The sequence below is a fragment of the Gadus chalcogrammus genome, chromosome 10 (genome assembly GCF_026213295.1).
Source record: "Gadus chalcogrammus isolate NIFS_2021 chromosome 10, NIFS_Gcha_1.0, whole genome shotgun sequence".
Lineage (NCBI taxonomy): Eukaryota > Metazoa > Chordata > Actinopteri > Gadiformes > Gadidae > Gadus > Gadus chalcogrammus.
Window position 1 is genome coordinate 22,439,605 of NC_079421.1, and position 22,769 is coordinate 22,462,373.

A 22,769-nucleotide genomic window follows, 5' to 3' on the forward strand; every position below is an offset into this window, starting at 1 on the left:
GATCAGAGCCCAGCGGGGTGGCTAGGCTGGATCAGACCCTGCCTATGAACCACAGCAGAGCTACTCAGGGGTAAGAGCCAATAACTATCGCATTATTATTAGAAGATGCTGTGGAAAAGTAGGATCAAAGGTGTTTGATCGTGTTGGTTTCTCTTTGTTCTGGTGCTTTATGTCTTGGATGCTTAGAAGAACAAAGTTAACACGCATGTTGGGGAGAGAATTTGTACTTAGGTGGCTGTTATTGTAATTTAAGATGTTTTTTTTTTTTTTTTGGTCGATTTGATTAAAGCTCAGTTCTATATTTTATATACACTTCTGTTTACTGTTGACTAGGCGAATAATGTATTTAATTGATGCTTCATACAATCTATTTTTAATCCTGTGTCAGTTACATTGCATTTCTTTCATCAGTTTCCAGAACCATCTCTTGTCATTATTTCTAAATCGTATAAAGTGTTTCAGTGGTCGTAATATCCAAAGCATGAACAAACCATTGCTTAAGTAGGAAATATATTGTTCCCTGTTTTCCCAAAAATATGGATTTAAGAAGGCATTTTTCTACGAAGGATTTACTAAAACCCAATAGGAGTTGAGCTTCAGAAAATAACCAAATAGTAGTTACAGTTTTATAACACAAATAGTTTGTTACAAAATAGAAAAAAAGCCTATTACTATATAATAATTTCTCATACTTCACAATAGTTTCAAAATATGAATTGATGAATTGTTCGTATTTCATTGATTGATCCTACTTGGAAAAGCCCCATTGACTGCGGCAATACAGATGGCTGTAGTTCACATTGATGTAGATATTGAAGCGCTGTGCTGGGTGTTCAGACTGTACTCGGATCAACATGTGTCCCTTCCTCCAGCAGACAGGAGCCTTAAGATGGCTCAGGAAGCTGATCTGCGATCAGTGCGTCTGGAGGTGGAAGGCATGACGTGTGGCTCATGTGTCCAGTCCATAGAACAGCGAGTTGGAGCACTGCCTGGAGTCGTCCACATTAAGGTACCGCTAAACATTAAAGATACACACTGGTGAAGGAATGCAGCGAATGGGGTGTGTGTCGAACCACAGGCACGCTGAGACTCACTTTACTTAACTGTTCTGCGTCAGTGTTTGTTTACTCTCATAAATCAGACCTTAGATTACTTAAAGTATGACGCTGGCGTCATTCTTTAAGTAATCTAAGGTCTGATTGTGGGATCTTGGAACAGGGCAATTTCTATTTTGTTGTCGTCATAATTGTTTTGCCTCAACATGTCTCTTGAAGTGGGGATCGTTTATTGCGTAATTGGCTATTTACAGCAAATGCAAACTCGACCAGCGCTAGTAAAGAGTAAACAAATCAACACCGTATTGACTGGCAACTGTAGGAATACACTTCTTTAAATCCCCTTCTGAAAGCTTTGTCGACTTGCGTAGATCAGTTTCTCTCCGGTAGAAAATCTTCGTAAACGAATCAGAACACACGGTGTGACTCCGCCCCTTTTATGCTTTTGGTTTCCTGCCCAGTTTTGTCCCGCCTCCTCCCTGAAGTGCTGCTATAGGGGAGATGAGTCTCTGTGTAACACATGCATTGTACATGCATGGTGCATGTGTTACACTGTAACGCACAATAACAACCGTCATCCAAGCAACGACAGTGATCACAACGGACATTAGCGCAGCATATGCTAATGTCGTCCAATGCTACGCTAATGTCCATGTAATGCCGCGTTTCCACTGCAGGGTGCGGAACGGATCGGATCGCAAAGGTGCGGTAGGGAGGGGGCGGTATAGCCCAGCTCAGTTCCGAGGTCGCGTTTCCACTGCCGACAGTACCCTTGGTGGTAGGCCGGATGTCGATCGCCGCGGCAGCTAAGTAAACATCGTAAACAACGTCTTCCTCCCCAAGAATGCAGACGAACGTCTCCACCTCCTTGTTCGCCCAAGCAAGCTTTTTACGCGACATGTTAATTGTAAAGAATAATACCTCGAGGCTACTGTTTGTTTGTTTTTATCCCCGCGTCACCCGGAAGTGACGATTCTGTCGACCAATCAACGGAGGGGGGGTGTAGCTAGAATTTCACGGGACCCTTTCAGGCGTCGGGTCTCGTTTTGGGTACCGCAACGGAGGAGTCCCGAGAATGGGGCCGGAACGGGTACGGCAAAGTCTGGGTCACGCCCACTTTTGGCGGTGGAAACGCGACCCGACCCGCACCTTTGCGATCCGATCCGTTCCGCACCCTGCAGTGGAAACGCGCCATATGCGGGAGCGGTGGAAGGAGATTGAACTCTGCACTGGGCAAACTTGTGTGACCTTTTGCTAGCCAAAAGGTCTCCGTGCGTAGCCCATGGCTATTGACTCGGGGTCTAACTGGCATGGGACGTAATAACACGGAGGCCTGCTCTTTCCTCTGTCCTGTGTTTACCCCGCGGGCTTGGGCCAAATGAAGAGATAACGTAATAGTTTGTCCCGTAAGAGCTCTGCCCTTTGCGGAGCTGTGTCCCCCAGGTCAGAAAGCAATCTGTGCTCCCAGTCAAATGGAATTAGGGGCTTTGTAACGCACTTAGAGCTCGTAAACATCTCGGGATTTGCTTCTTTTTCCTTTCCTTTCCTGTATCTATTTATGTCCCGTATACCATGATTGAGTACATAATCATTGGTTTACCACATGCTTTTTCTCTTAAAACACACACACACACACACGCACACGCACACGCACAAACACGCACACCGCCTCTTGGTTCCCAACTGTGCTTTGTTAACTCTGTGTCAGGTGACTGCTTCAGTGCGTCACATGTTTCCTCCTCGCTGTAGAGGGAGAGCAAAGGGTCGCGCCGCAGTCACAACTCTCCAAAGACAAACGCACTCATCTTCTGCTTTTTAAATATATGGCCGGCACGGCTGACGAGATAAGAACGGCGACGGGCGCCTGGGTTGTATTGTTTATGGCTTTCCACCCCTGGGGGCTCTTAAAGCCCATTGATTCAGGGTCCTAATGCAAATACTTCACAATATGACTGACCGCTGACTGAATGGATCAGCCTGGTTGCCAGGCATTGCACTTAATGCCTGAATAGTTGAAGTGCACTCGATTACACAGCCGTTTTGGAGAAGGATCGACCGGGTATGCTATGCAGAGTTCACCTCTGCATAGCATACCCCCCAAACCCCCCCAACCTCCCTCTTATGGACTATGTTGTACGTCCTTGGACTTAAAAATAGTACTTGTGTAGCATCTTATCCTAGCCATGTTGTTGTGTACGGGGAATGGGTGAACCTAGCGGTTGTTGGTGCTTGTCCCTTGGCTCAATGAACATCCTTACGGTACCCTCAGAGGTATATTGTTGTTCCTCTTTCTTCTGACTGCTGTACTCATCGTGAGGTGGTCCCGTGACCCCCCCCGTGGTGTACTCACCGTGAGGTGGTCCCGTGACCCCCCCGTGGTGTACTCATCGTGAGGTGGTCCCGTGACCCCCCCGTGGTGTACTCATCGTGAGGTGGTCCCGTGACCCCCCTGTGGTGTACTCATCGTGAGGTGGTCCCGTGACCCCCCGTCGTGTCTCCAGGTGTCCCTGGAGCTGAGGAGTGCCGCGGTGCTGTTCGACCCCAGCCTCCAGAGCCCGGCGTCTCTGTGCGAGGCGGTGGAGGACATGGGCTTCGAGTCCAGCCCGCCGGACCCCAGCTCCGCCGAGCCGGTCCCCACGGAGACCCTGCTGCTGCCCACCCCGGGGCCGGGGCCCGGGGCCGCCCAGGAGGCCCTGGCCCGTCTGTCCCGCGTCCAGGGGGTGCTGGACGTCAGGGAGAGCGCCGGGGGTCTCTCCGTCGTCTTCGTGCCCTCCCTGACCACCGCGCCCCAGCTGGGGGAGGTGGTGACGGGCGTGGCCATGGCGCCGGAGACCCCCGCCTCCGCCAGCCCCGCACGCCGCGCCTCCCCCCCCTCCTCCCCCCCCTCCCCCCCCTCCCCGTCCTCCTCCCTCTCCCCCCCGCAGCCGCCGCGCAGCACGGGGTCGGGCGTGGCGCTGGTGAAGCTGTCCGTCGAGGGCATGACCTGCCATTCCTGCACCACCACCATCGAGGGGAAGGTGGGGAAGCTGAAGGGGGTGCAGAAGATCAGAGGTCAGCTGCTGCTCTTGTTTCTACGTCCCTTTGGTTTGTTTATCGACCTCGTCTTTTATTATCTCTCTCGGTCGTGTTCTGTTTTTCTGTGCGATGTTTATTAGTGCGTAGCGCACCACTGCTGAAGGCACTGTGATTTGCTAAATGAGGTTGGGTGTGGTGGGGATTAGTAAACTGAAAGGGATGTGAAGTCTGAGGGTGCATTGTTGGGGTGTCTGTCTTTTAGGTTCGTAACTGTACTTCTGTTTTAGTTTCTTTTGTACTGTGTCTCCGTTTCGCTGACCCCCTTCAAAACAAGATGTTGTATCTCGAGTCCAAGTTCACGATCGTTCTTTTCCCTGAAGGGGATGTCAGTTTTGCCGCCAGGGTCTTAAGATAACAAAGTCATACAAATGACCACATCCAAAACACAGCTTCAACAGGAAGAAGAAGAACAACAACAACAACAATAAGAAGGCAGACAAATACAAATAAAAATGACCAGTTCGGCTGATACTGGGCAATACTTCAGCATTACAGTCGATTGACCAAACAAAAGCAGTCAATCGAATATAAAATAACCTGCCAATCATTCAATGTTTTTGTTAACTGGAGCAGATCCAATTATACAACTAGTTGATCTTGTTTAGGCAAACAATAGTACAAGGACATCGGAGAAGATTGGAGCTGGTTCACACTTCCTTCCCCGCAGTAGGCGTTGGAAAGGAGTTTAGGTATTAATAGTCAATATAAAGGAAGCTCTAGTATTGCGTAAAAATGAAACCCATTGCAGAAGCCAGTTGGGAGTGTGTTAGTCTTGTGAGTGGATTGTACGTGTCAGCTTTTCTATGTGTCATCGTGACAATTTGGTCAGGATTTCAGGAGTGACTCATAAGATCTGCGGCTGATATGGTTTTTACAGGGTCTGAAGTGACAGGAGCATTTGCGGTGATTGTCTGTGAACTTCTCCTCCCAAGGCATGGATTCATGTCACATTCTTGAAGCGTTTATAACATTGAACAATGAGCTATCCAAACATTGTTCCCAAGTCTTTATTTAAATCAAACTAATCTTACCCTGGGCTGACCAATGCCTGAGCAAAGCCAACCCGGTGTTATTTCTAAAGGATACACTGTGTTTAGTTGTGGTGTGTTTTATTGGTTGTTAACCACTTTGGCATCTTCCTCCGGACTCCTCTAATCTTATCCAACCATCTGCTACATTAACATTAACTTCCAGTGGCTCTGGAGTCCCAGGAGGCCACCGTCGTCTACCTGCCCTACCTCATCACCGTCCAGACCATCATCGACCAGGTGGCCGTGGCCGGCTTCAAGGCCGTCGCCCGGTCCAAGCCCCGCCCCCTGAAGCTGTCTCCCAGCGAGCTGGAGCGTCTGGTGGACGCCCAGCGGCCGACGGAGCCGCCGGAGCCGTCGGAGGAGGCGGAGGTCTTCGTGGACTTGGTTGCCGTGGCGCTGCGGGTGGGGGGCATGCACTGCCGCTCGTGCGTGGTCAACATCGAGGGCAGCGTGGGCGGGCTCCCGGGGGTGTCCTCCGTGGCGGTCTGCCTGGAGACGGGGAAGGCGTCCGTCTGCTACGACCCGCTCAGCGTCACCGTGCCCCGGCTGCGGCAGGCCATCGAGGCCCTGCCCCCGGGGACGTTCACCACCCAGCTCTGGGGCGCCGGCGGGCCCCTGAGCGCCCCCGCCGCGTCCCGCTCCCCGGCGCTGTCCCAGACGGTGGAGGTCCGCATCGAGGGGATGACGTGCGGCTCGTGCGTGCGGTCCATCGAGGGGACGCTCTCGCAGCGCAGCGGGGTGCGGTCGGCGCGCGTGTCCCTGGCGGAGCACCGAGGGACGTTCGAGTACGACCCGCTGCTCACCGGCCCTGAGGACCTGAGGGAGGCCGTGGAGGACATGGGCTTCGACGCCTTCCTGACGGGTGAGGAGGTGGTCTGGGCTCGGTGGACCAGTTGAGGAGACGCTCATTCATTGTTATTTAATTAACAATGTTATAATCAGTGACATCCTCCTCTCCACTCTCATATCTCGTATTATTATATCAATCAATCACATTTACATTTGGAGCATTTTGCAACCTTTCCCTTAATTTTCCCTAAATGATTCCTTTGTTGTGACTTTTTATAAGTGCTAACGATAATTAACACGCCAGCCGCAGCGGTCCATGTGAACGTGTTGTAGCCGAGCACTCCAATCATCGCTGATGACTGTGCATGGTTCCCATAGCGACCAACAGCCTGGTGCCGCTGGCCTGCCCCAACCCCCTGATGAGCCCCGAGCCTCTGAAGGAGAAGGAGAAGGAGGCGGAGAGCGAACCCGAGAAGGAGGGCACGCCGGGGGGGAAGGGCGGCCCCCACTCCAAGTGCTTCATCCAGATCGGAGGCATGACCTGCGCTTCCTGCGTGGCCAACATCGAGCGCAACCTCAAGAACGAACCCGGTGGGTACCAGGCGCCTTACACGGTTAACATGACCCGTAACCGGAGGGTCGCTGGTTCGATCCCCGGCTCCTCCTATCGGAGTGTCGAGGTGTCCCTGAGCGAGGGCGCCTCACCCTGACTGCTCCCGACGAGCCGGCTGTCGCCCTGCGTGGTCGACAGCCGCCGTCGGCGTGCGAATGTGTGCATGAATGTCCGGCCGTGTCGCAAAGCGCTTTGAGCGGCCACTTGTGTAGGGCAGCGCTGTCTCCACGCAGTGCGCTTATCGTTCCCGTGTTGCGCAGGCATCTACTCGGTGCTGGTGGCCCTGATGGCCAGCAAGGCGGAGGTGCGCTACAACCCCGACGTCACGGAGCCGCTGGACATCGCCGAGTGCGTGCGGGAGCTGGGCTTCACCGCCTCGGTCATGGAGAACTACGAGGGCTCGGACGGGAGCCTGGAGCTGGTGGTGAGTCCCCGACGTTCCCAACGATCATCATCAGACCTCAGCCCCTCGGTCTGAGGGCCACAGTCACACCGCGCCCACGGGCAGTCCGGTCATGTGACCATGAAGCGCCGCTTCATAGTCACATGACCGGACTGGCCGTGGGCGGCGGGTGGCTCTCCGTCGTTCAGTGGTGTGACTCTGAGTCCCCGTGTTGATGTCTGCACCCTAAGGTCAGAGGCATGACGTGCGCCTCCTGCGTGCACAAGATTGAGTCCAGCCTCATGAAGCAGAAGGGGATTATCTACGTGTCCGTCGCCCTGGCAACCAACAAGGCGCACGTCAAGTACGACCCCGAGGTGACGGGGCCCCGAGACGTGATCCGGTGGCTGGAGGTGAGCACCCTTAATCACGGACCCCCGGTCCTCAGGGGGACACTAGAGCGGGCGGGGTCCAGTCCCAGGCTTTATGGGGAGGGCTGGGTCAACGATAGAGGCACGCACGCACGCACACATGCACGCACAAACACAAGCACGAACAAACACACACATGCACGCACGCACAAACACACGCACGCACGCACAAACGCACGCACGCACAAACACACGGGTTTGTATTTGGAGTGCGATCCTTTGGAAGTGGATTGGGGCCCCATTTTTGAGTTCTGAGTTTAAAGTCAGACTCCTGACCTTTAACCTCTGATTCACATGTTGCCCTGATCCTCTTCCGTAGGTCAGCCTGTGGTTCCCACGCTGTGTGTCGCCAAGTGAACCTCACTGACCCGGGCGCCTTACAGGTCGCCTGCCCATAATTCTGACTTTAATCGTAGAGTTCTGATTTTAAAATCAGAATTATGAGATTATAGTCCAAATTCACTCGTAGATAATCGTAGAATTCTGATTCAAACTCAAAATTCTGAGATTCATTAAGTCAGAAAACCAACACTAATCTGTCACATGTGACCCTTACCCCCTCCGCACGATCCAAATTCAAAAATGTTGAAAGGTGATTTACCGGCTGCTTGTTTACCGGCTGCTTGTTACGACCGTGGGCTTTAGGCCGGACAGACAGTATCTCCCAGCTCACTGCCTTGTGTTCCACTTTGACTGTGTGACGTTTGATCCTGCGGCACATCAGTCTTTGTTTTTACGTTATGTTGTCTTCATGATGTCTTCTTGCAAAGCACGTCGCAACCTGTTTTCAAAAGTTTACATACAAATAGTGGTTCTGGTTATGATGAGTGGTGTTTGGTCATGCTGAATCACACTGGGGTCTGTGTTCACCTGATGATGTGTTTTATCTGGGTCTTGTTGTTCAAAGACTTGAATGATTAAAAGAGTTGATCTAATTGGTAGAGCCTGGGTTTTGAAGCTTCACTGGTGAAGAGGGACCGAACAGGAAGTCACCTGGACCATAGCACTGAGATACAGCAGTAAGTGGTGTGTGTGGGCGTCAATCTGTGTGTTTCTGGTGGCACGAACTCATTCTCTCAACGCAAAATATTTCATTTTTCAATTGTTCAAAAATGTCAGGTATTTTGGTTCCATTGCGCTCCGCCCTCTCCGTTGTCCTCCAGGTGGAGGAAGTCCTTCCTGGTCAGCCTGTTCTTCTGCGTGCCGGTGATGGGCATGATGATGTACATGATGATCGTGGACCACCAGATGCAGACAGCCCACCACCACAACGCCTCGGCCGAGGACTACGTCCACGACCACTCCTCCATGTTCCTGGAGCGCCAGCTGCTCCCGGGGCTCTCCGTCATGAACCTGCTCTCCTTCCTCTTCTGTGTGCCCGTGCAGGTAGGACTCGTTCGGGGGGCTTCTACCTCCGTGGACCGCAGACGCCCACACGATATTCAGTCCAATTAAATTGTATTTGTATGGCGCTTAGTCACCGGTACAGTCTCAAAGGGGGGTCCCTCCTTCAGGGTGGGGGATCCCTCCTTCAGAGTGGGGGGTCCCTCCTTCAGAGTTGGGGGTCCCTCCTTCAGAGTGGGGGTCCCTCCTTCAGAGTGGGGGGTCCCTCCTTCAGAGTGGGGAAACCTCCTTCCAGGGATGATCAGGAGTGCAATGCGTGCCATAATTGACATAAATACATGCAGGCGACATTTTAAATCAGTGATGGGGTGCTGGCCGGTTAACCATCCAGTCGATGTCACCGCAACACGCTAAAACAGACCGAGTAATGAATTAGAACACAGCTTAGGTGCCGCTGAACACGGCCAAGCTGCAGCCGACTGCTGCTCTGCTGCCGATTCCCCGTTACCTTTTAAGATTAGTCGACAAACGCCCAATACGGTGACTTCGCCACGTCCGCCACCAGCTCCACTTCACACTCGATGAACACAGAGCAGACATGAACACCGCACCTCCGACTGCGGTGAAAGAGGCCCCTGTTCCTCCGGGGGCCGTAGAGTAAGGGGAGCCCGAGCCGGTGGTGCGTGCGTCCCCCTGCGGTGAATACAAGCCTTTGTCTGCCCTCCTCCCCAGTTCATCGGCGGACGGTACTTCTACGTGCAGGCCTACAAGGCCCTGAAGCACCGCTCGGCCAACATGGACGTGCTGATCGTGCTAGCCACCACCATCGCCTTCAGCTACTCGCTGGTGGTGCTGCTGGTGGCCATGGCGGAGCAGGCCACGGTCAACCCCATCACCTTCTTCGACACGCCGCCCATGCTCTTCGTCTTCATCTCGCTGGGCCGCTGGCTGGAGCAGATAGCCAAGGTACGGTGGCGCACGCCATGCGCTGACATCGGTGACGCATACAGGCTAGTGGTGGTGAGGGTGGGGGTCTCACAGCCTGGGTTTGAATCCCACATGTGGAACGCTCCTGTAGAAAAGGATCCAGAAGGCCTCCTTTGAGGCTGCTGTTTTGTTACCGGCTGTGTTTCTACCGTCTGTTTGATGTCGTCTGCCTTTCTGTCCGGACCAGAGCAAGACGTCAGAAGCTCTTTCCAAGCTGATGTCACTGCAGGCCACAGAGGCGACCGTGGTCACGCTCAACAGTGACAAGTCTGTCCGCAGGTACCCCCCCTCCTCCTCCTCCCCCTCCTCCTCCTCCCCCTCCTCCTCCTCCTCCTCCTCCTCCTCTCTGGTTTTCATTTCCCTTTGCTAACAACAACCAATTGTGTGTCGCACTGGGAGTCGGATTACAACTCACCATCGGTATGGATGTGGGTGGGGAATCCCACACTTTGGTTGCATGTGGGAAATTCCTAGTTGGAGCTAAACGTGAGACTCTCTCAAAAATGTATGCTTTAATCATTCATATGAGTCTTACAAAATATATACGTAAATGTATTTTTGAGTATATGGTAATGTTGAACTACAGTCACTTGTGACTTCGTGATTCTTATGTTACAAGTGACTTAGGGGCTCTGGAGTCACTTGTGTCCGTGGTGACCCTCGAGAGTCACTTGTGTCCGTGGTGACTCTGGAGTCCCTTGTGTCCGTGGTGACCCTCGAGAGTCCCTTGTGTCCGTGGTGACCCTCGAGAGTCCCTTGTGTCCGTGGTGACCCTCGGGTCCTGGTATAATGAGGGGGCCCACGGGGCCCCTGTCTGACCCTAGCCGTGGTTGTGGCCCTGCAGTGAGGAGCAGGTGGACGTGGAGCTGGTGCAGAGGGGCGACGTGGTGAAGGTGGTCCCCGGGGGGAAGTTCCCCGTGGACGGGCGCGTCATCGAGGGACACTCCATGGCGGACGAGTCTCTCATCACAGGTGGATATGACCATTCCTAGGAGTTTTATTACTATTATTAACATTATTATTGAGTGCTGAAAACTGGATGGTGCAGCAAGTGATCATTCAGCATTCAAGCAACAACGTCGTTCACATTCGTACAGACGGTATGTTTTCATAAGATCCGTAGTGATATGAAGCAGACGTTCACATAAAGATTTAAAAATGCCTTGTTGATGATGTTTGAGCATACTGTCTTCAGGTGCGGTCACACCTAAAGTGAAAGCGAATACTCTACGCGTGTTACCTGGGCGAGGTTTGCTAGCATTAACCGCAAACCTTTCTCATGTGAATGTTCGAGCATCAGGCGAAATTCCCAGGAAAGTTTAAATGGCAAAAATACGCACAAATCACTGAACTCTGTGTGATTTCTGATCATCAAGCGAACCGCCACATACTTGGCAGACGGAAAATTCACATTTCTATTTGGGTCTTAGGCTGCGATTGATCCCTAGGATTAGTTGTGTTCCTGAGCCTGGCTGTGTTATTGTGTACACTGTTTGTGATGATACTGCATACTGTCTTGAGGTGCGGTCCCACCTAAACAAAGCAAATATTCTACGCACGTTACCTGGGCGAGCTTTGCTAGCGATTGATCGAGCATCAAACGAAATCCCCGGAAAATTAGGATTCAGACCGATGGATTCAGGCTGTAGAACGGGATTCCTGAGGCTGAATGTGATCTGTTGTGTTGTGCTCTGAGCCACCTTGAGTTGTTGTGCTGTGTTGTGTTATGTTGTGCTGTGTTGTGCTCTGAGCCTGCTTGTGTTGTTGTGTTGTGTTGTGCTGTGTTGTGCTCTGAGCCTGCTTGTGGTGTTGTGTTGTGTTGTGCTGTGTTGTGCTCTGAGCCTGCTTGTGGTGTTGTGTTGTATTGTGTTGTGCTCTGAGCCTGCTTGTGGTGTTGTGCTTTGCTGTGACCCTGGTTGTGTTGTTGTGCTGTGCTCTGAGTTGTGCTGTGACCCTGGTTGTGGTGTTGTGTTAGGTTGTGTAGTGCTGTGTTGTGCTGTGCTGTGACCCTGGTTGTGTGTCCTCCGTGCGTCCAGGCGAGGCCATGCCGGTCACCAAGAAGCCGGGCAGCACGGTGATCGCCGGCTCCATCAACCAGAACGGCTCCCTGCTGATCAGCGCCACCCACGTGGGCCTGGACACCACCCTGTCCCAGATCGTCAAGCTGGTGGAGGAGGCCCAGACCTCCAAGGTGGGCGGGGCCTCAGGGCGGAGTGATACTCTCTCTGGGGGATGTTCATCATCGGGGCGGGATAGTGTGTGTGGTGTCAGGGTTAGGGTTAGGGTTCAACGCCCGCTACCCGCTGTCCTGGTGCCTTGCTCCTCGTGACATTGACCTTTGGGGCATTTAGCAGACGCTTTTACCCGAAGCGACTTAGGCAAAGCAAGGCAACTTTATTTATATCGCACTTTTCGTACATGAAGCAGACTCGAAGTGCTTCCTGTAAAAACATCATAATACAATAAAATTAGGTTATTGGGACTTACAATAAGTACGTTTGTCAGAAGATAGAGAAACAGCCATATATTGCTGTCGGTACAGTAAGGATGTTCATAGTAACAAGTGCCAAGCACTAACAACCTTATTGTTATGTTAACCTGTTCCACGTATTAAACAAAGATAGCTAGGATGAGACGCTACACGATGCTAATCTGAGGTGCGTTGATCTGAGTGAGCTGGATCAGTGCTGGCTAGCTGGTAGTAGTAGAGGTGGTTAGTCTCTCAGGGTGTCTGAGCGGTACCGTGTGTTCCAGGCTCCCATCCAGCAGTACGCCGATAAGATCAGCGGTTACTTCGTGCCGTTCATCGTGGTCGTGTCGCTACTCACGCTCTGCGCCTGGATCCTCATCGGCTTCCTCAACTTCCCTCTGGTCCAGAAGTACTTTCCGGTAAGCTCTTCGTTAACTCCGTGTCTTAACGTTCCAGACACTTGATGACGTCATGATGTTGTTTTCGTCTGTTGCTCTGTTGTGCCTGATTTTAAAAAGCAACACCGCCCCCTGGTGTCCATTTTGCCTCCCAAAAACGTTATATATGCAATAATTGATATAACTTGTATAAACTTGAGTTCCCCTGCTCACCGTTGACAAACGTTTGCACAGTGATATGGGCCAAATAAGAAATTAATTTAAAACGCATAAAAGACAAGTTAAGTGATGGATTAAAGTAGGGCTGACCTATGCCTCACCTATCGCCCCCCCCCCCCCCCCCCACACTCAGGGCTACGACAAGAGCATCTCTGAGGCGGAGGCGGTGGTGCGCTTCGCCTTCCAGGCCTCCATCACGGTGCTGTGCATCGCGTGCCCCTGCTCGCTGGGCCTGGCCACGCCCACCGCCGTCATGGTGGGCACGGGCGTGGGCGCACAGAACGGCATCCTCATCAAGGGGGGCGAGCCCCTGGAGATGGCCCACAAGGTGGGTGAGCGGGGAGGTGGGGGGCCCTTGGGTCATTGTTAAATACTCGACCCTGATTGGTCAGTGAGGTTCCAGGGTGTGCATTAGTTTGCAGCGGTGGGACACGTCTGCCTTGAACTGTTCTGAATCAATGCTCCACAAAGGTATATTACGGCTGAATATAACTATGGACCAGATGTTTCCTAGACAACGCAGCAAAAATTATGCACAAAGCACCCTGGAAGAACATTTGTGATGAACAAAGTGATTCCATAAAACACCCAATAATTTTTTAGATATAAGTAGCTCATATCGTGTCGTTGCTGGTAACTTGTATTAGCAGAATAAACCAGTTAGCTGGTGGTAAGCAACCATCTCCAGCTGGTCTGTTGTTTAAATGAGGTGGTGCATCCCTCACTTTATTAGGAGCCGTTGAAAGTCTGCCTTTTCCTTTGTTGTAGTGACATAATAAGTGGCGTGTCCACCTCGATGTGTGATGGATAGATACGGATCATTGGCTACAGTCCACCGGGCGGCTGGTGGACTGATCCATCCAGTCACTACGGCTTCTAAAGGCTGACCCCACTCACACCTGGTGGCATGTTACCCCCCCTTTAACCCCCTCCGGAGAACCCCCCCTTTAACCGCCTCCTCTCCGCGGGCGGGTCAGATCCAGACGGTGGTGTTCGACAAGACCGGCACCATCACCTACGGCGCCCCCGAGGTGGTGCAGCTGAAGATCGTGGTGGAGGCCAACCGCATGCCCCGCTCCCGGCTGCTGGCCGTGGTCGGCACGGCGGAGAACAGCAGCGAGCACCCGCTGGGGTCCGCCATCACCAAGTACTGCAAGCAGGTCGGGCTCGCCCCATCCACCCATCCACCCATCCATCACTCATTCATTCACTCATTCATTTAGGTGTGTGTGTGTGTGTGTGTGTGTGTGTGTGTGTGTGTGTGTGTGTGTGTGTGTGTGTGTGTGTGTGTGTGTGTGTGTGTGTGTGTGCGCATCTATCAACCTGATGGGTCTGAGCCTTAAGAGAAAAGAGAAAGAGACATTGTTGTTGTTCTAAACCGTACTTGTTCCCTCTGGTGTTGATTGGTTATTTATCGACCAAGGGCCCGGTGTACCGTGTAAGTGCTTGGGGACAGACCGTGAACTGTTTTGCTGTCATCCTGTGAGCCTCCATGTATAAGTAATGATTGATGTAACTTATTGTAATACCTGAGTTCCCCTGTTCATTATGGACAAACGGTTGGCAGCAACAAATTGACCTTGATTATTCCCAACAAATTCATTCAGAAATATTGAATTGTGATGAAGAATCCCACTGATGGTGAACTCCACCGTGCGGGTCAGACCCAGAGCGGAGTGCTCCGTTGGGTCCCCCCCCTGCCGCTGACCTCGTTGCCCCCTCTCTGCCCCCAGGAGCTGGGCAGTGAGTCGCTGGGCGCCTGCTCCGACTTCCAGACGGTGGCGGGCTGCGGGATCCGCTGCCTGGTCAGCAGCGTCGACAACCTGCAGAGGAGCGAGGACGACAACAACCAGCGCAACGGCATCCTGGTGCAGATCGGAGACGGGCGGACCCCCACCGCGGCCCACCCCCTCATCATGGACCCAGAGCCCCTCAGTACGCAAGACCGTCGTTAACGTCGTTTAAAACCTCTGCAGGCATAAAGTATTTTAAACCCGTGAAAACGACTGCTAGCTTAGAGCATTGAAAACTGTTTAAAACCTCTGCTAGCTCAAAGTATTAAAGCCGTTTTAAACCCCTGCAGGCATGTTGTATTTTAAACGGTTTATTATTACTGCTAGCTTAAAGCATTTTAGACCGTTTAAAACCTCTACTAGCTTAAAGTATTTTAAACTGTTTAGTACCAGGGTTTAGTACTAGGGTAAGCCTTTTAATTTATAACGGTCTTCTGAAAGTATTTTGTCCGTATTTCCCGACAGCGATCATCAATTGAAACGCTCAGACTAAAATAACAAAAATAAAAAAATGAAATAAATGATCCCATGCCTGCCGTCTCAGGCCTGTGATGAGCCCGTCCAATCAGGGGCTCTTAAATCATGCGTCTCCTCTCTGCAGCCCTTGTCCAGTCAGCCTCCTACACCGTCCTGATCGGGAACCGCGAGTGGATGACGCGCAACGCGCTGCCCGTGCTGCCCGACGTCGACGAGGCCATGGTGGAGCACGAGCGCAGCGGACGCACCGCGGTGCTGGTGGCCGTCGACGGTGAGCGGCGTGCAGCACCCAGGGCTCCTCCTCTTCATAACAACGCTGTTCATCATAACACCAACTCCTCTTCCTCTTCATAACAACGCTGTTCATCATAACCTCAACTCCTCTTCCTCTTTATAACAACGCTGTTCATCAATAACCTCAACTCCTCTTCCTCTTCATAACATCGCTGTTCTCACTCGATCATAAGCTCAACTATTCTTCCTTTATCTAACAAAGCTGTTCTTACCTTATCGTAACTATTCTTCCTTGACCGTATCCTTAACTATTCGTCATTTATCATAACCTTAACTATTCTTCCTTTATTATATCCTAAACTATTCTTCTCTCATCATAACCTCAACTATTCTTCCTTTATCTAACAAAGCTGTTCCTACTTTATCGTAACTATTCTTTCTTGACCGTAACCTGATCTGTTCTTCCTGTCCCGTGAGCTAGACCCCGCCCCCTTTATCGTAGCCTTATCTAACCCCCGTTATCTCAGCCCAGGCTAACCTTGCTTCCAGTCCTGCAGGCTCCTGGCCTTACACTGTTCCCTGGCCGTGTGTTCTTCAGGCCTGCTGTGCGCTATGATCGCCGTGGCCGACACGGTGAAGCCGGAGGCGGAGCTGGCGGTCCGCACGCTGAACCTCATGGGCCTGGAGGTCATCCTGATGACCGGCGACAACAGCAAGACGGCCCGGGCCATCGCCGCCCAGGTACAGACCGGGGGGGGGGCGATGAGGGACAGCCGGGTTGTAAACAGGTTTCAGGTGTAGGTCTTCAGCTGGGCTGTCTGGACCACAGCGCTCATCATAGATAGGCGTATCATAGAAATGCTGAGTTTGTGTGATAATAATTGGGATTGTAACAAACCAAAAAGACAGTGGTTTTTTTGCATTGATTCTAAGAATTTGTCAGAAGAAGGTGAAACAATATCTTGGTCGGTACAGTAAGGATGTTTATAGAAACAAGTGCTGAGCCCCAACAATCACTAGGTTAACCCATTACCAGTATACAACAAAGATAGCTAGGATAAGATGCTATACAATGCTAAGTACTATTTATATTTAGTAATATATATACTACTCAAAAAGATGAACATAATAAATAAATTCCCCTGGTTGACCACCGGGGGGCAGTAGAACACCAGCATTAACGCCTCTTAGCCGACGCGTCGCTCTGGTGTAAAGGGATGGCGCTATGGAGGTCGTTCCCACCTCTACAAAGTGTTTATGGTTTTATACCCTTGTGGTTCTCTCACAGGTGGGCATCAGGAAGGTGTTTGCGGAGGTGCTGCCCTCCCACAAGGTGGCCAAGGTGGAGCAGCTGCAGCGCTCGGGGAAGCGGGTGGCCATGGTGGGCGACGGCGTCAACGACTCCCCCGCCCTGGCCATGGCCGACGTGGGCATCGCCATAGGAACGGGCACGGACGTGGCCATCGAGGCGGCAGACGTGGTGCTGATCAGGGTGAGGACGAGTTGCCATGGCGACGCCGACGTACCCTCCGCTGCCACGGCGACCGTCGAATGCTCCGATAGGGCTCAGTGTCAGTGCCGGCGCGATGACGCAAAGTGGAGGGCTGCCATTTTGGAAGCGTTGGAATGTTTGTTGCTGTGTTCCTTTGGTCGTTTCTTGGTACATTTTTGTTTATCAGATCAGAGTTTTCTTTTATTACATCTTAGTGTTCAAGTACGCACGAGTATAATTATTAGGCTTGGTTCCTCAGCAGACACATAGAAGCAACAACACAAGATCACAATAACAAAGTAGGTCTAGATAAGTAGCAGCATCAATATGAAACCGCCACAACGGTACTCATGCGAGAGGCGGCAGAACAACCTTTTCCCTAGCCTGGATTACGGTATATTAACGTTGATTTCAGGGTTTGACCGTACTCCAGCTCTCCGGATTCCTCTCAATATGGCGGAACAAAGAATCCCATGATGCATTCTGATGCACAAGCTCTCAAGGCTGTGTTCTCGAGTCCTCCGTGTTGAATGGAGTCCTGCCCTCACTGTCTCTTTCTCCCAGTCCCCTCACTGTCTCTCTTTCTCCCAGTCCCCTCACTGTCTCTCTTCCTTCATGTTGAATGGAGTCCTGCCCTGACTGTCTCTCCCCCCCCCCCCCTTCAGAACGACCTTCTGGACGTGGTGGCTAGCATCGACCTCTCCATGAAGACCGTCAAGAGGATCCGCATCAACTTCGTCTTCGCCCTCATCTACAACCTGGTCGGCATTCCCATCGCGGCCGGTAGGTGATGGGAGCGTCGTAGGGCCGGGTTATCAGCGGTGGGCTCAGGGGGTGAGCGGGTCGGCTGGGAACCGGAAGGTTGCTGGTTCGACCCCCGGCTCCTCCTAGCCGAGTGTCGAGGTGACCCTGAGCGAGACGCCTCACCCTGACTGCTCCTGAGCAGCTGGCTGTCGCCCTGCGTGGCTGAGACTGCTGTCAGTGTGTGAATGTGTGCATGAACGGGTGAATGTTAGGCGATACTGTGAAGTGCTTTGAGAGGCCACTGGTTAGAAAAGCGCGGTATAAATGCAGTCCATTTACAGTTTAGTATTGAATTGGTTTTGTGACTGCGATCAAAGGAGGGGTGTTCCCTGACGACGCCCACACCTGTCTCCTCCAGGTGTGTTCATGCCCGTCGGTCTGGTGCTGCAGCCCTGGATGGGCTCCGCTGCCATGGCGCTGTCGTCCGTCTCCGTGGTGGTCTCCTCCCTGCTGCTCAAATGGTAAACGTCTCTCAGGCTAGGACCGTCGAGGCCAAACCAACCCGGCTGTTAGCAGGCCTGAAACAAAGGTCGAACTAATACGATGAGCGAATACTATCTTTTTTAAATGATTTTACATTTTTCTTTTAAGTTTTTGCTTTGATGACAAATCATGACTCATCAGCAGGACTAAAATACAAACACACACTCTTGACACTATGATGAGTGAGTGAGTGGGTGAGCAGCTATTGTTTTTGCGAGGTATGGTAATGTGTTCTCATCAATCTGCTCTTGTAATCCTTCGGGGCGACGCAGTAACAGCCTCCCTTCAGACATCGGTTCCCTGATCAAGTCAGGGGAAGTTATGAGTTATGAAGTTATATGAGTTATGGTCCTTGGCGAAGCCGCGATGGGAACATTTGTTTAATTGATCTTAAGTACGTCTAATTGAATCCCCCGCCTCTCCCCCCCCCCATCAGTTACGCCAAGCCCACCGCGGAGAAACTGGAGGCCCAGCTGGGCAACGTGAAGCGGCGTCCGGGCAGCCTGTCGGACGTCAGCGTCCACATCGGCATGGGCGACCTGCGGCGCGCCTCGCCCAAGCTCAGCCTCCTGGACCGCATCGTCAACTACAGCCGCGCCTCCATCAGCTCGCTGCGCTCGGACAAGCTCTCCATCCACAGCCTGGCGCTCAGCGAGCCCGACAAGCACTCGCTGCTGGTGGGGGAGTCGCTCTGCGACGAGGAGTTTGTGTAGACCTCGACGGGCGGCGGAGTCGAGCGTCCGACCGGAGGACGAAGGGCGCCAGGGCGGACCGCCGGCGCCGCCGGTTAGTATGTTGGTGGGGGTCAGACGGCCGTCTCGTCTGCTGCGGGTTTAGGCCTACCGCGACGGGGTGCCTCGTCCCCCGGTAGAGGGGTAGAGGCGGTATGGGGGCGGCGTCGTAACCCTGAGTCTAGCTTCCACAGCAGGGAGCCGGGAGCCCAGAGCGGTCCGACCAAAAGGTGACGCTCACCTCGTGGCTTTGGGGGCCCTGCGCGTACCACCCTGATATCTCTCTCTATCCAAAGACACACTGGGCGGCCTCCTGAGGGTGGGAACGGAGAAATGTTATACCAATACTGTATATTAGAAGAGAGTATTTATATCACCCTTATTTATCAATTTTGTTTTATGTGTCGGAAATGAAGTAATATTTGTTAGTACAGATGCCTTTGCTCGATTTCTATGTTCCAAAAAAGGAAGAAGTACCTACCTATGAATCATGTAAAAGTCTAAGAAGTGATGAACTTGCTTTAGACTTCTTTTAATCTTGATTTGAAAATGAGGTGTGATTTACATATATCCTAAGTGCCAGTTTTTTAAGCCGCCACAGCTATCAACACATTCCAAAGATTACACCACGGCGACCAGTGGGAACCAGGTTCCTTGAACTGAATGTGCAGAAACTCAACCTTTCTGTCGGTAACTTGGCCTTCCAGTAGCAGGATGTTATTCCGTAGTGCCACGTGTGAGCATTGAGCCTTGAGCCTGAAGCAGACGCCTTTGTAGAAGAAAACGTAGGACAATCGTTCAAACCGTAGCCTTGAACTAGAGGCTTGGGATTTCATTTTTTCCCCCCTAGACCGCTTTCAATGCTGTATTCCTTCAAAGAATGTGATCATTCACTTTGAATAAATTGAAGCTCCATCAACATTTTATCAAAGTATGCAACTGGTTTTTTGTAACGTACATAAAATCATTTCTATTTCTATTGTTTATCAAACTTTCTCTTGTCAGTGTCCCCTAAACCCAACAGTGCCATGTGTGAAAGAAAGAAAATACGCATTTGTGTTCATCTTAAAGATTCAAACAAATCAAAATAGTGTACAGTTTTCATTATCAACGTGTAATTTTGCCCCTACTGCTGATAATTGAAAATAGGTTTTGGTTCATGGGTTAAAACTCAGTAGCAAGACAGAACAGATTTCCAGGTCAGCGCGAGACTATTCAGCCTTAAGGTGATTTGTCTCAAACTTGTTTGACGGGGTCTATTTAGGAATGGCATGGTCCACATATTAACACTACAAGATACTCCGGCGGTTGTTTGAAATTCCTTTTCATCTGCAATATAGAGTGATACTGCTGTATGGAGAGTGCCTACTTCATGACGTATATTCTGTTTCTCTAACCGAGTCAGCGGTAGGTCCGTACCGAAACACGCTAATGATGCGCTATGTCCGTGTTAGAAGTGTTTTCTCGTGTTAGTCATGTTGTCCATATTTATATTTTGATGTCTTCAAATAAAGGTTTATTCTGCCATGAGTTATTTGCGTGAGATTGTGAAGAGTCAAGAATGTGAAGTTGGCATCTCCTTCAGTAGGCTACTGGTAACTGCTGCTAATAGACTCATGTTTCACCACTTTTATTGAATCCATTCAGCCTAACTCTAAAACCATCTGGATGTAGTGCATGACAAATACCAACACACCATCTCATCAAACAAAATAAAAACATGTTCACTATCAATCTGGCTGAAGGGACAGTTGATGCAAGGTAGCTACATTGTTAAGGGATGTTCATTGAGTGGGTTAAATAAGGTTGTGGGAGAGTATAGGGGGCACTCAGAAAGCCTACCAGACGGTTGGCTATCAAAAACAGAAAACATAGCCTTATTATCACTGATAATCTGCTCCAATTTGCTCAATGATTAAGGGCAGGCCTACTACGTCAGAGCCATGAGTGTTCAGATTCTTGATTTATATTATGAAGTTCAGATTTACAGCATTTTAGATCTCTTCCAACATTGTGCTTTGAGCGATGTACAATCCAGTAGGCCGTGGTATTCAGATGAAACACTGCCGTTTTTAACAACATTTTGAAAATGCTACATTCATCCACAAAGACACTGGAACAACAAGCATTTATATACCATATACTCTAGAGAATAAACCCCAATTTAGTCGATTCTCTGAAATGATTATTTGAAATAATCGAATACACCGACATATGCAAATAGATCATTCTTAATTATACATTAATACACCACAAATACACAGAATGTTGCAAGCAAATTAAGTACTTTTAGATCATTAAAACACAATTGTCCCAGCCAAGTTAATTTGTATCCCTGCACATTAATACTGTGTATCTGTTATTACTATTCATTGAAAATACTGTTTTTCATAAGGTTTCACCTGGCTTCCTTAGAATGGATATCATATACTATATTGGCTTGGTTTTGTGTTTCACAAGTATGAGGACAAAGAACACGAAGGTCACCTTCATACACCAAACGAAGCTAAACCGTCACAAACTGAGCTACACCGTCTTACTCTGGGAAACAAAGGACCCGATCTCGTCATGCATGTCTTAGAGACTTCAGATTATTTGTTGCAAGATAGAGAAGGTCCACATACTTCCATTATGTTGCATCGTTCAGTATTTGTGGTCCTTGTGTTGTCCCCTGTGCTTTAATTGAACCATGAGCTCATCGTATGCTTTTCAGTGGCGCAGAAAAGCACAGGAGTTCTCCTGTCTCTGGGAAATCTCAAATCCTCCCTCATAAATCCTCTTAAATGTCACACAGCTGTACAATGGCAACGGTCATGACACCGGCGGGCTTAAAGGGGAGAGGTAAAAGTTACCGAATGCTTTGTCAACGTACAGAAATACAGATAAAAAAAAAAATGGATGAGCATTGCGACAGTTCACGTGTGAAAATGAAAACATGGTCAAGGTCAATAGAGCAATGATGTAGCTAACTGTCCTAAGACTGGCATGGACTCAGAGAAGCGTGTGGTATGGTGCACTGATGCCCGCTGGGGTTTGATCATGCATGTTTGGCATTAATTACAGCAAGATGTCAGATAGCACCCTGTTGGTCTAAGTCACTACCAGCATAGCATCACATTGTGTAGGGAGAATCCCAGAATATTGATTTATTTTCTTCTTTAAGATTCTATCCTCAGTAATCCGAAAGCCCCAACACTTGTGGCATCACACATTTGGCGATTTACTCTTAATTGTGGTTTTGAAATGGCACTGACATGAGGAGGTTGTGTGTGTTGAGAGGTAAATCGGGAGTGTTGAGTTTTGGCAGATGCATGGAATGGGAAGAAGATCTCAACTCAACGAAGGTTTGAGTCCCTCAGGAACAGCTGAACGACGTAGCACTATGTTAAGAGAAGTAAAACAATGATTTGGCACCGACACCTGAACAAGTCACAGACTGAAACTGTACCGTGAAGAATACAAAAATAATAATAATCATCACCACGATAACCACTTTCCACTACAACCGCCATGAAAAACATCATTTTCATGAGGTCCGGCATGACGCAAATGTTCCCCAATGTAATTTTACACAATCACCCAACCACAGAGCAGGATCTACAAAAAAGAATCTCCTAAAAATGACTAGAGTAGACAAATCCTGGGGGAGAGTGATGAGGAGGAGGAGGAGGAGGAGGAGGAGGAGGAGTCGATCTGGAGAGTGAGGATGAAGAGTAGCAAACATAACTTTGGCACGCTGAACGAGATGAAGGGATGAGCTAGCAGGTGATGAGGACTGTGCTCAGAGGACTGCTGCCTTGTGACGGCATGGCAGTGCTTCTTTGGGGGGGTGGGGGTGGCTGGTGGGGGGGGGGGGCGCTCCTCTATAGCCCCTTGTTGAAGAACACCCTCTCCACCCCCGGGTGACTCGCGCGGATCTTCTCCTGCAGCTCCGGCTCCAACCGGCTCACCGACATGGAGC

General features: G+C 50.7%; 2 protein-coding genes across 3 annotated transcripts in view; one reads left to right on the top strand and one right to left on the bottom strand.

Moving 5' to 3' along the window:
* On the top strand, positions 1-22,447 carry atp7a (ATPase copper transporting alpha). Of its 2 annotated transcripts, none has more exons than XM_056600805.1 (23): positions 1-70; positions 873-1,009; positions 3,557-4,106; positions 5,325-6,023; positions 6,329-6,541; positions 6,824-6,987; positions 7,197-7,358; positions 8,319-8,395; positions 8,540-8,762; positions 9,453-9,686; positions 9,895-9,986; positions 10,552-10,679; positions 11,744-11,898; positions 12,462-12,596; positions 12,928-13,122; positions 13,772-13,954; positions 14,528-14,729; positions 15,189-15,335; positions 15,897-16,039; positions 16,587-16,790; positions 17,456-17,573; positions 17,953-18,055; positions 18,514-22,447. In XM_056600805.1, exons 2-23 carry the CDS (start codon positions 890-892, stop codon positions 18,788-18,790), a joined length of 4,524 nt encoding a protein of 1,507 aa, XP_056456780.1. In that variant the 5' UTR covers positions 1-70; positions 873-889; the 3' UTR covers positions 18,791-22,447. The 2 variants fall into 2 exon arrangements, with proteins under 2 accessions (XP_056456780.1, XP_056456779.1); XM_056600804.1 differs by having other exon boundaries at positions 876-1,009.
* sfxn1 (sideroflexin 1) overlaps positions 19,236-22,769 on the bottom strand; it is a 10,924-nt gene continuing 7,390 nt past the window's right edge. The window contains exon 11 of the mRNA XM_056600828.1: positions 19,236-22,768. Within this exon, the coding sequence (XP_056456803.1) occupies positions 22,672-22,768 (97 nt within the window). The 3' untranslated portion in view covers positions 19,236-22,671. The remainder of the gene's footprint in view (position 22,769) is intronic.